We start from the raw sequence: 13,264 nt of genomic DNA, 5'->3' as shown, positions 1-13,264 counted from the left end.
AGAACAAATATCAGTGTTGAGAAAAACCTGACAAGGAGCGTTGGCCATCCGACGGATGCAAATAATAAATTTCAGGGTACCAGCAGGAATCGAACCTAAGGATTCTGTGTGGCAGTTAAGCACTCTACCACAGAGCTACGCTAGGTCTCGGAACTACTTTTCAAATAGACGATATTCTTGTTGAAATGTCAATGGTTGCAGTGCTGCCTACCCAATTTTATAAACATTAGATATGTACTCTTTTCATAGAGTCATCACGTCGGGTTAACATCAATTGTGGTTAGGTGCCATGCGCTGAAGTTGATTCATGTAGCAGGTCAAGGGCCAGCATCTTTGGGAGCATCAGCGCTTCATATCAGCTTCTGGTGTGGGTAAAGCATATTTCCAGCTGACATCGTTGTGCAAGTGGAAAACTGGTTATATAAACATCTGCAACTCTTTTTAACATATGTCTCTGCATGCAACGTTTGTACATATACTTAGCGTCATTTCATGACTTGTCGCTCAATAAAAAAAAATGCAACACGGCCACTTTCCCTACGCGTGCTTCGCCTAAATTCCAGATACGTGGGATCTGCCAATTTTTTTTTTCTTCAGTTTTCATACATATAGATAGGCACATATACGGTGCATGATGGCAGTGGCGACAACGAAAAACAGCCGAGACTGTCCATGAATTTGCTATCACAAAAAAAATATCTCTTCGCAAGGGCGCATGCACGCGTATACCTTACAAGGCGCGGCGCTGATGGAGTGAGCTTAGTAGGCGATGCACTGCACACAACTAACTAAATAGCGGCGTGCTCTGCTTGACATACGATGGTAACGCGTTTCATGTATAACAAAGCCAGTTTGCGCTAATGGTTCGCCGTACAAATATACGTGCACATGTTGAAGCCTGACAAGTCTTCCGTCAGCTGTGCCGCTACTTCAGCATGCATACTCTCATCATAGTTTTAAAATGATTTTATGATAGTGGATATGGTCATACAAATGAGCTGAAGTGTTATTTTTACGCCATGGAAAACATAAAAAAGGCCATGCACTTTTGTTAACGTTACGAGTCATGGCGTATAGTTTTGAGCGCTTGTGCCTGTCTTTCTGTCCGCGTCTAAGTACTGCACTCTCATTTCAAAACAATCATTTATCACCAACTCGCCCAAACAACCACATTGACAAATCGCGTATAGTTCTCTGTTGCTAACAGCGGTGCATAAAAGGTGACGGACGGTATAATGCGTAGTTCCACTGCATTCCCGACAGCGCCTTTAGAGATCCGGCGTGCGCACATCGCGCCCGTGCAGCTACATCGCTTACAATCAACCCTCTGTTACACTGTTGCTGGGATCTCGCTCTTTTGCTAGCTTCAGTCTACTGCTGTTGGCAGCCAGTGCGTCGAAGGGAGTTGCGATGCGGCAAAATAGTGCACTCACCACTGGGAATAGTGGCTCCATTAACAAAGAGGCATATTTGGGGCGTCTTTCTATCACACATCAGTAATCATCTGTCTGAAGCAAGACTAATAGTTAAGCTAGTTGGTGATACATTACGGGCAGTAACAGCCCACAAGCTCGGGGGACGAACAGAAGGTCCTTTCTCTTCGTCTCATGAGTTTGTGCGCCGTTACCGCCCATAATAATCTATCTCGCGCGCTTACCTCGCATTACTGCTGTGCGCCCAGTAGACCTTGGTCACGATTGTGCTACTATCAGCGCAACAAAGCATTCTTCATTGGAAAATGATGAGCGTGCAGTCCTCGAGAAAGGCAACCAAAGCAAGCGAGATAACGAGTATTGCTATGTACTGCTATATAGTTAAAAAAACGCTCCAAGTACTCGTTAGTGGCGTGACCCGTGAGAACAGGGGAGAAAATTAAAGAAAACTATAAAATTGGGGTCTTTCACACCAAAACTGATAGTGTGAGAACCTGAATTAATTGTGACCTCCTAGGCTGCTTTAATAATGGCTTAAGACTTAAGTACATGGGTGTTAACTGTTACACAATCGAACTAGGGGCCTCATGCCTACTAGCCATCATCGCAGGTACGAAAGCTTTTCTTTCTTCTTGTAATAAAAAAGGGTACAAAAGGTTTGCTGAACATGTGAATTGAGCCCGACACATCACAGTCTCAAGCTCAACTACTACGGTCTTATGCTTTCTGACAAGAACATATGGTGACATTTTTTTTTTATTTTTGTGTGCGATAACTGACTATAGTAACAATTGTACTGTTTCCAACATAAGTACATGATTGAGTGAAAGATTACTGGTGGAAAAAATTTCCACCTCATTATTCGATTCATATTCGAAGCTATGTATTCGTATTCGATTCATATTAAAAAATTTTAATACTCCCACACCCATACAAAGACACATTTCATCGCAAAATTCAATAAACTTACTTTGCCGAGCTTGCAGCAATTTCATAGGTCTTGACTCGCACTGAAAAAAGTGGTCCGTTGCCCCGTCGTCATAGTGCTCGCGGAAAAACGAGCGAACTGTGTCCGGAGCGGACAGAGAGTGTGAGTGAATGAGTGCAAGAGTGAGTTAGTGTGCGTGTGCGGGTGAACTGTTTCCAGGGTGAATACACAGTTTTGGTGTTTCTTTATGCCAAACGGCCTGCCTAAGTGGTGCGACACTTCTTGCAATGCTTTTTCAGTTGTCCCGGTGGTGTTTTCATGGTGTGTTTAAGTTTGCTGCTCTATTATTTCTGGTGCATTCCTAAGGATGTGTTTAAAGCTATGTGAGCAACTACATGAAGGGGCTCGATGTAGCACATGAGAGAGGTTCTAAAATAAAATGCACAAACTGCAGCAGAAGTTTATCAGTACGCCAGTTGGTTCTGCATGTCGGCGACGTGAGTGTGCTTTGAAGACACAGACAGGGAAGAAGCAGGAAACACCTGTCTTTTCTGTGTCCATGCCTTGAAAGTGCACCCACAATGTAATCATGCAAGAGAAGAGTTGCCCGATCCATAGTGAACTTGTACCATTCAGCTTTCCCTCTAGAGCTGACAACCTGCCATATTTATGTTTTCATCTAAGCAAACAACCTCCAAATACAATGCTTGCGCCTGTGTCACACTGAGCACTTTTCATAGAGTGCAGTGCTTATTGGGATCACTTGCGATCCAAAGTGTTCAGTGTGACTCAGAAATTGAGGTGGGCTTGGTGGCTGCTTAGTTTCGTCACCAACTAATCCATTGCTCTTCGCTATGCAGGTGTTATCAGCCGTCGTCACGCATCTGCTTCTTGTTGCCGGTGTGTCCACCCCTGTGCACACATCGCCGGATTGTGGATTGCGACACTTCGACATTGCTCTGCCCATCGACCGAACAACCGGAAAATCGGATTTCATCTTGCCTGTACCTGCCAGCCTGTCAGCACTATCACAATGCCTGGTCCTGAATGGTGGATGGTCAGCCCCATCGCCAGCAACATCATCCACTTCGCTGGCTATAAAGGTGTGCCCCCATCGGCAGCGCTTTGTGGGCTTGGTGGCTGCTTCGTTTCGTCACCAACTAATCCACTGCTCTTCGCTATGCAGGTTAGTGTTCCGCAATCACTCTTCGCAAAGAAGAGCAGTAATTACTTCTTGCTGCAGCTGCCGAGCCCACGTTGCTGCTGTACGACTGTGGTTGAGTGTGTCAGTGCCATGAGATTGTTATTGCTACTTGTATTGGGAGACATCGAGTCTAATCCGGGTCCTAATACTACTATACTTGTTGAACTGCAAAAGCTTTCCGCGGGCCAGCCGACTCTCTTAGAGAAAGTGCAGGTACTGAAAAGTCAACTACTATTAACAGAACACGCCCTCTCCGACCTAACAAAACGAATCACTGATATGGAAAAACATTACCAAGCTCTGCTGCCCCTAAAGACAGAACTCGAACTAATTAAAAGTAGCACCGTTCATGCAGCTCGCAAAACAAATGACCTTGAGACACGTTTGGATGACGCAGAGAACAGATCACGGCATAACAATTTAATTTTTTACGGCCTACCAGATGCTAATCCTTCGGAATCGTACGCTGAATCTGAGGAACTAATCATTCCTCATTGTCATCACTACTTAGGCATAAATATTAACCCTAAAGAAATTGATCACGTGCATCGCTTCGGCCGCCACTCAGTCAACAAATGCAGGCCAATAATCGCGAAGTTCACTTTCCACAAGACAAAACACGAAATCCTTTTAAGCGGACGTAAGCTGAAAGGGATGGCATACAGCAAAGGGGAGGATTTCTCACGTCGTGTTCAAAATGCTAGAAAGCATTTGGTCGAGTTCACAAAGCAGAAGTCCTGCCCATTTACTTTGTGCTATAAAACACTACACGTAGGCCAGAAACACTACTTGTTCAATGAAACCTCAAAAACAGTGCAAGAAATTAAATAGCAATCGTGTCGAAGTCAAACTAAATCCACTGATTGTCACCCTAAACAAAAAGCTAACCTTTCTTTCTCAGTAATTTTTACGAACGCTCGAAGTTTTATGCCAAAACGCGATCACATGTCTCATCTTGTCAAGTCATCAGATAGCAGTATTCTCATACTAACGGAAACATGGCTAACAAATGACGTCACCGATGCGGAAGTGCTCGCCGATCTACCAGATTTCATTGCTTATCGAAAAGACCGCACAGGCTCTCGTGGGGGTGGCGTCCCCATTTTAATCAGTAATCAGTTACCATGTTCCGTTATCAACATCGACTCAGACTTAGAAATTTTGTGGGTGTTAGTTCAGGCACTGCCACAATCTGTATTATTAGGTGTTTGCTATCGGCCTCCACATAACAATCCCAACTTTTCTCGTGCACTTCAAAGCATTTTAAACCAGCTTACATCAAAGTATCCTAAAGCTGAAATTGTTCTTTTCGGTGATTTCAATTTTCCTGGTATCAACTGGGAACATGACACTTCTACCACTAACTCAGCAGAAACTAGTGATTTTCTTAGTGTTGTTCTTGATTACAACCTAAAACAGTAACGGAGCCAACGCGTGTCTCACGCGATTCCTCTAATGTTTTGGATCTAATACTAACGACTTGTCCTGATAGCCTGTCTTCGATTCACTATCTCCGTGAGATCAGTGACCACAAAGTTATACATGCTGACTTTAGTTTCAGCCCTGTTACTCGTCACATACATAAAACAGTTATAACCTTATACGATAAAGGTAACTACAATGCTATAAATAATGAACTTACAGTGTTTCTTCCGACAATTCAGTCTAAAATTGACCACTGCTCTATTCAGGAGAACTGGCTAGTTTTCAAACAAAAGCTGACTGACCTAATAGCCAACTTCATCCCTAAAACCACTATTCGTGTTAACAGTCATAAGCCATGGTTTAATAAGTGTTTGCACCGACTAGACAACAAAAAAAAGCGTACATTTCGGACTGCCAAGCTAAAAGGAGGCTATCACAACTGGGATAAGTACTACGAGGCTGAAAAAACCTATGTGACGGCTATCCGTGATGCTAAGTTCAAATTTTTCAACAAAGATTTGCCCAATATATTAACTAACGATCCCCAAAAGTTCTGGCAGGTAATTAACCCTAAAGCAGTTATCGGCTCCACTCTTACTAAAGAATCTGGAGAGGTTCTTTCAGATGCAGAGTGCACTGATGCTTTCAATAACGCCTTCTCATCTGTATTTACTAACAAACCAAACGCACTCTTATCTGTATTTTCTTCTCATATCACTCTTGTCATGCCTGAAATCACTTTTACTGCTGACGGTATCTCATCCCTCATTGGAAAGTTGAAGCTATCATCAGCATCTGGACTAGATGGTATTAATGTCAAACTGTTGAAAAATATACATCACACTGCGTCGGAGTATCTTGTTTTGTTATTTTCGCAATCTCTTTCAACAGGCATCATCCCAGACGATTGGAAAGTGGGAAAGGACATTCCTGTCTTCAAATCTGGTAACAGGAACTCTCCACTAAACTACCGACCAATCTCTTTGACCAGTGTACCTTGGAAACTCATGGAACATGTCATTTACTCTTACCTCATGAACTTTCTCGACTCCCATAACTTCTTTCATCACTCTCAACATGGGTTTCGATGGGGTCACTCTTGCGAAACCCAGCTTGCCATCTTTGTTCATGACCTTCATGCCAACCTTGACATTAACAAAAAAACCGATTCTATGTTCCTTGATTTTGCAAAAGCCTTTGATAAAGTACCCCACAAACGCTTAATATTAAAACTGTCTTCGTTAAACTTGCACCCATATGTACTTAACTGGATAAAAGAATTCCTCACTAACCACTAACCGCATGCAATCAGTGTATACAAATCATAGTTTGTCTGTCCCTCTTCCAGTAACATTGGGTGTACCACAGGGCTCTGCCCTTGGTCCTCTTTTATTTCTAATTTACATTAATGACCTTCCGATGCACCTATCTTCAAATTGCCGCATGTTTGCTGACGACTGTGTCATTTATCGTACTGTCACTGACCCTCCTGACCAAATGTTATTACTAGAAGACCTCAACCATATCCTACAGAGGTGTGATGACTGGCTAATGACCTTAAACCTTACTAAATGCAAACTAATCTCATTCACATGCCGTCTAAACCCTCTTCGCTTTTCTTATAACATAGCTAACGTCCCTGTCGAATCAGTAACCACTTACAAATACTTTGGAGTCACTCTATCCTACAATTTGTCATGGAACACTCACATTATTAAAATCGTATCAACGTCTAACAGAGCCCTGGGCTTCTTAAAACGCCACTTACGCAGCGCTTCGTGTCATGTAAAACTACTTGCTTATACATCATTAGTTAGATCTAAGTTAAAATACGCACCTCCCATTTGGAACCTGCCTGAAGTTGGTCTTACAAATTCCCTTGAATCCATTCAAAATCGTGCAGCTAGATTTATTCATGCTTCGAACTCATACAACATCAGTGTTTCATCCCTCAAATCCGCGTGTAACTTATCCCCTTTATCATGTCGCCGACGCATCGCAACCCTCTCATTATTTCACAAGTTTTTTTCACTCTCCACTTAACCGCCCTCTTTACATTTTCATTTCATTTCATTTATTTACTCTCAAGGCCGAAGCATTACAGAGAGGAGCGGGTATACATCGTACAGAAAATCAGGAAATACAGCAAATCAAAATTATATGCGCACAATGGCGATCTGAAAACCATAAAAGAAAAGAAAAACTGCGTGATGTGAAGAAGAGGCAGGGTGGTTGTAACAACAATGTTCAACATGGTTGCGTCTTTGAATGACACGCGCACACAAAAAACTAACAAGAGAAAACACAGCGTGACTTAAGTGGCGAATTTACGCGAAATGGTTAGAGAGGGCATTTTTAAACAGAGTGAGGTCAGTGATAGCAGCGATAGGGGCGGGAAGGTGGTTCCACTCATTTGCAGTTTTCGGGATGAATGATTCAAAATATAAATTCGTGCGGGCGCTAGGAACGCCCACTTTAAACTGATGATCGTTGCGTGAGGAAACGTACGATGGGGGCTGGAAAAGAGTGTTGCTAAAAGACGGAATACAATGAAAGATCTTATGGAACAGGCAGAGGTGAGATATTTTACGCCGCAGTGAGAGAGTGGGTAAGTGAAGATTGGCTTTCATCGAGGTAACACTGGACGTGCGATGGTAGTTGGACATGACAAAACGTGCCGAGCGATTTTGAACCGCCTCGATGCTGTCAGCGAGGTAATTGGTATGTGGATCCCAGACTGATGACGCGTACTCGAGTTTGGGTCGGACTAATGTTTGATAAAGCAGAAGTTTAAGGTTAGTCGGAGCCAAAGAAAAGTTTCTGCGCAGATAACCTAACGTGCGATTCGCATTGTTTGTAATATAATCGACATGCGTGTTCCAAGAAAGATTGTTAGAAATATATACTCCTAGGTACTTGTAGGACGAAACCAGATCGAGATTGCTGTGGTTAAGTGTGTAGTCGCACGGTACATTATGAGAAATACAACGGGAAATTCGCATAGCCTTGCATTTAGTAACGTTTAGCTTCATTAACCATGCGTCGCACCATGATGAAATGTGATCCAGGTCTGTTTGAAGGACAAGATTATCTGCGATAGTCCGGATTTCACGGTAAATTACACAGTCATCGGCAAATAGTTTGATGGATGATGAGATGTCTTTAGGTAAGTCGTTGATGTAGATAAGAAATAGTAGGGGACCAAGAACTGAACCTTGCGGAACGCCGGACGTTACTGGGCTAGTCGGGGAACAATGGTCGTTAGCAGTTACAAACTGGGTGCGGTTAGATAAGAAACATTCAATCCACTTTAAGACGTTAGCATCAATATTTAGCGCGTTTAGTTTCAGAAGAAGTAACTTGTGGCAGACGGTATCAAAGGCTTTTGAAAAATCTATGAAGACACAATCAACAGTAGATGAACGATCAGCAGCAGAGAATAAATCGTTAGTGAAGGCCAGAAGCTGTGTCTCACATGAATAATATTTCCTAAACCCGTGTTGGTGAATGCTAAAGAAGGCGTTACTTTCAAGATAACTCACGACGTGGGTGTAAATTACATGTTCGAGAAGTTTGCATGGTACACTGGTTAGTGAAATGGGCGATAGTTCCCGGGACTATGAGCGTTTCCTGATTTAAACAAGGGAACCACCTTCCCCACCTTCCAGTCCTCTGGGAGAACACCTTCTTCTAATGACTGATCAAAAAGTCTCGACAGAATAATTGAGGAATGAACGTCAGTGTTTTTCAAAAATTTAGAAGAAATGTTATCGACGCCTGGTGACGACGAAATTTTTAAGTTTTGGATCAACTTGCGTATGCCGGCCCGGTCAACGTGTACAGAATTCATCACAATGAAATCGCGAGCTTGAACACCTGGAAGGACGGCAGGAGTAGTGTTCGTAAAGAATGAAGAAAATGCATGGTTAAGGGTGATACAAACGTTCTCACTGGAAATTACTTCGTCCGTGTCAGTGGTAAGTTCAATCTGTTTCCTATCGCCCCCATTAACGACCTGCCAAAATTTGTGGGGATTGTTTTGCAGAATTAACGGTAGCGTTTGCTGAAGAAAGGACTCCTTTGCCGCGGATAAAGCACGCCCGTATTCATCGGCTACCTTTTTGTAAACCTCCCATCTTTCAGATAAATTAGAACGCTTGGCTTGGCGGTAAACGCGCTTCTTTTTATTGGACAGGCGTTTCAATGTTGGCGTGAACCACGGTGATTGACTGTTACATGCGATTTCGCGTAGTGGTATGTGCTTGTTAACGAGTTCGGTAACTTTATTTTTAAACAGCATCCAGTTATCGTTGACAGATTTTTGGTTGAAGTCTTCTAGAAAAACGGAGGTGAAATGTTCAAGTTCGGTATTAATGGTTCCATAATCAGCTCTACTGTAGTCCCTGAATCGCTTTTTACTTTTTTGTTTACGGGGCGATGCGCAGGGGAGGTTGAAAACGATTGCTTCGTGATCACTGAGGCCTGGCAAAACAGAAAGCGATTGCACGAGATCGGGGTGAGAAGTCAGAACTAAGTCTAAAGTTGAAGCACTTGAATGTGTAATGCGAGTTGGGCACATAACCAGCTGCGTTAAATTGAATTGCGCGCATGTGTTAAAGAAGCAGGCGCTTTCAGAGGAGCCAGAGCCAGGCGATAAATGGGAGTTGTTCCACGAAATATCAGGAAAGTTAAAATCACCTAGGATTAAAAATGGTGTGGCAGGGAACCTCACGTGCAAGTCACTCAAGACGTCATGAAAATCATTGGAAAAACCAGATGGCGCATTCGGAGGGCGATAGCAGGCACAAACAATGACATCTTTGTGACTTATGCGGATTCGAACGCACACCAATTCAAGGGAACATACAATGGGAATTTTAAAAGACATGAATTCCTCTGAAACAGCGATCAAGACACCGCCACCAGAACGCGAGCCACGGTCACACCTAAAAAAGGAAAATTTTTTGTCGCACTGCAGGATCTCACGGTTTTCAACTTTTGACGACAGCCAGGTTTCGGTCAAAACTATCACATCGGAAAGGCACGTGTTTACTAACGAAGACAAGGCATCACGCTTGTTGATAACACTTCTGATGTTACAAAGCAAAAAACAACAGTCAGGGTTAGAGGTATTACAACTTGTGTTAGCATCTAGCTACAGTGGAGAAGATGGGCCTCTGATGACAGGATCGTTGCGATTAGGAGGATTTGAGGGGACACGCGAGTCCGTTTCTATTTCGCACACACGATCTGAAGATGCGCAGTAGGTGTATATTTTATTGCCAATGACCACTTTATTGTATTTAAGAGAAAATTTGTGACCAGTTGACTTGGCGAAGTCGATTAGTTTTTTCCGGGTGGCGCGTGTAGCCTTGCAGAAATCCTCACAGATTGATGTATTTGTGTCACGAAACTTAGACTTCTGGGACAAAACACTATCTTTAGTTTTGGAAGAAGCGAAACGTGCTATCACGGGCCTAGTTTTATGCCGCGAAAACGTTCCTAGCCTGTGAGCACGCACGATAGCATCGTCAGGTAGCTGCAAGTTTAACGTAGAGGTAAGGATCAAGCGGACCTTTTCTTCAGAATCGGCCCAAGTTTCTGACGCTGAATCTTCGATTCCGTAGAAAATCAGGTTCTCGCGACGAGACCTATCCTCGAACTCATCCAGACGCGCTCGGAGCAAAGCCTGTTCACTTCGAACGGCGGTGGCTATCATTTTCTGCACGTGAGAGCCGTCTGAAAATTCTTCAAACGAATCGACTCGTTTTTCTAGATCAGTTAGCCGAGTGGTCAAATCTAACACTTTGGACTCAAGTAACTTTTGGTTTTCTTTCACTTCGTCTATGGATTTAATGAGGGTGTCATGCCGTTGGTCAAGGTGTTTTGTTAAATCTTGAATAGCCAGAAGAACGTCACTGCTCTGTTTGCTAGGGTCTTGTTTCGGGGGACCAGGGTTGAGCTCGACGTCACCGCTGACCAACAACATTTTAGCAACAAAAACACACTCCACAACGGTGCAGGCAAGAACACTTGGGCATGGGAACAGCAGCAGAAAGAGGTTGTTTGAGCGTTTAGAAAAAAGGGGCGGGGCGGGACCAACCTGAACAAAAAGACAAAGGGGGTTGTCAGCCGCCGGCATCACTGCTGCGATCCAATGCCCACTGAAGGGCGAAGGGTTCCGCCAGCCGGTTATATGGTCCGTCTGCCTTGATGACGATGTCACACTGGCTTCTTCTGCGAAGTAGGGTTTCAATGTTGCGTAAGGCGGCAAACCATGGTCGACGCAAGGTGACGAGTCAAACAAGGGACATGCGTCGATCTCAGGAGGCAGTCGCAGTCGATCCGCGCAGGCAGCAGGGCACGTTCCAAGGATTGCAGCCAGCTGAACAAAAAGACAAAGGGGGTTGTCAGCCGCCGGCATCACTGCTGCGATCCAATGCCCACTGAAGGGCGAAGGGTTCCGCCAGCCGGTTATATGGTCCGTCTGCCTTGATGACGATGTCACACTGGCTTCTTCTGCGAAGTAGGGTTTCAATGTTGCGTAAGGCGGCAAACCATGGTCGACGCAAGGTGACGAGTCAAACAAGGGACATGCGTCGATCTCAGGAGGCAGTCGCAGTCGATCCGCGCAGGCAGCAGGGCACGTTCCAAGGATTGCAGCCAGCTGAACAAAAAGACAAAGGGGGTTGTCAGCCGCCGGCATCACTGCTGCGATCCAATGCCCACTGAAGGGCGAAGGGTTCCGCCAGCCGGTTATGTGGTCCGTCTGCCTTGATGACGATGTCACACTGGCTTCTTCTGCGAAGTAGGGTTTCAATGTTGCGTAAGGCGGCAAACCATGGTCGACGCAAGGTGACGAGTCAAACAAGGGACATGCGTCGATCTCAGGAGGCAGTCGCAGTCGATCCGCGCAGGCAGCAGGGCACGTTCCAAGGATTGCAGCCAGCTGAACAAAAAGACAAAGGGGGTTGTCAGCCGCCGGCATCACTGCTGCGATCCAATGCCCACTCAATTATCCCTGCAGCTCACATATCTCATTGCACCAGCCATGCGCTTCAAGTTTTTCGCCCGCGTGCCCATACTAAAACATGTTCTGCTACTTTTTTTCCCAGAGCAGCAAAAGACTGGAATGGCCTTTCCCACGATATGGCCACAATCACCTCTCTATCAAGCTTCATGCATAATATTTCAAATGTAACTTCACATTTATCATTGTGACAAAAATATCGATTGTATGTTACCCACCCCTTATGTAATACCCTCTCGGGGGTCTTTAAGGAAATAAAAATGAAATGAAATGAAATAAAATGTACTTATGATGTGAAGACGTCAACATTGGCTGAGTCATGCGAACTCACAAGTAGACTACATTCATTAATAAAACTTTCAAGTTAAATTTACCGCATCCGAGGTGTTCCCGATAATTGGAGGACCTTTGTCTAATCTAATATCTGAATATCGCCTCTCAGTGGTTAGTCTGTGCAGAGCTTTACACTGCCTTAAATGAAGTGGGCAGAACAAACGTACGCCCTCATTGCAGGAATCCCATTTTTCTGCATGATCGCTGCAGTGCAGGCGTTGCAGTGCAGGCATTATTTCTATCTCCATCAGTTGAAAAACAGAACGCTTTACCTAGCATATAAAATTACTTCAGGCTTGCAGACTGCATTGTGGCATGACACAGCTGTGCCCCAGTTGCGAACACCTCATTGCAGCAATTTCATCAGCATAAAACATCGAAACACAAGCAGCTACGGCTAGGAATAAAGGCCAAAACCACCCAAAAACAAGCTAAGCAGCAAGTTTCCAAAGGCGCGATTCCAGTGAATGAACAATGTTGCCAGAGACCAGCAAGCGCTTGTGAAACAGTCTGTATTGATGGCCAGACCATCATCATCATCATTGCCAGCTTTTTCTTTTTTTTTTGAAAGAGAAAGGGGGGAGGGGGGGGGCAAGAAATATGACAGCAGCTGTTAAAGTGCATTGTGGCAATAGTTTTGAAAAATTTAGGTGTACTACAAATGCATTTGAGTAGTTCTTTAATGCAGTTATTATTACAAAAGTTAATGATTGGGCACTCGTTGTAAAAATTTAGTTAATGAGGGAGTATGATAAAAAAGTCTTTGGTAGTTGCAAGTTACAAAATGCATTGACTTTTGTGTGCTCCAAAAATATTTCGTTGAGGTGAGAATTTAGTTCCCTCAAGATTTCGTTATTGCGGGTTTCAACTGTAATGCAAACATTACCAAGGATGTTTTCACAATTACAACA

The 13,264-nt window shown here is 44.0% G+C and overlaps 1 protein-coding gene across 12 annotated transcripts in view; it reads right to left on the bottom strand.

Annotated features, from left to right (window-relative positions):
• The window catches only part of LOC119167755 (uncharacterized), a 595,822-nt gene that overhangs the window by 516,267 nt on the left and 66,291 nt on the right, over positions 1–13,264 (bottom strand). For all 12 annotated transcript variants that reach the window (XR_012883841.1, XR_012883842.1, XR_012883843.1 and 9 more), the window contains one exon: positions 11,094–11,939. Coding sequence is in view for 9 of the 12 variants with exons in the window: in XM_075865247.1 (XP_075721362.1) it covers positions 11,094–11,939 (846 nt within the window). In the remaining 3 variants the exon portion in view is untranslated. The remainder of the gene's footprint in view (positions 1–11,093; positions 11,940–13,264) is intronic.

This window comes from Rhipicephalus microplus, chromosome 6 (assembly GCF_043290135.1).
Source record: "Rhipicephalus microplus isolate Deutch F79 chromosome 6, USDA_Rmic, whole genome shotgun sequence".
Taxonomy (NCBI): Eukaryota; Metazoa; Arthropoda; class Arachnida; order Ixodida; family Ixodidae; genus Rhipicephalus; species Rhipicephalus microplus.
This window is presented reverse-complemented; position numbering and strand designations above follow the sequence as displayed.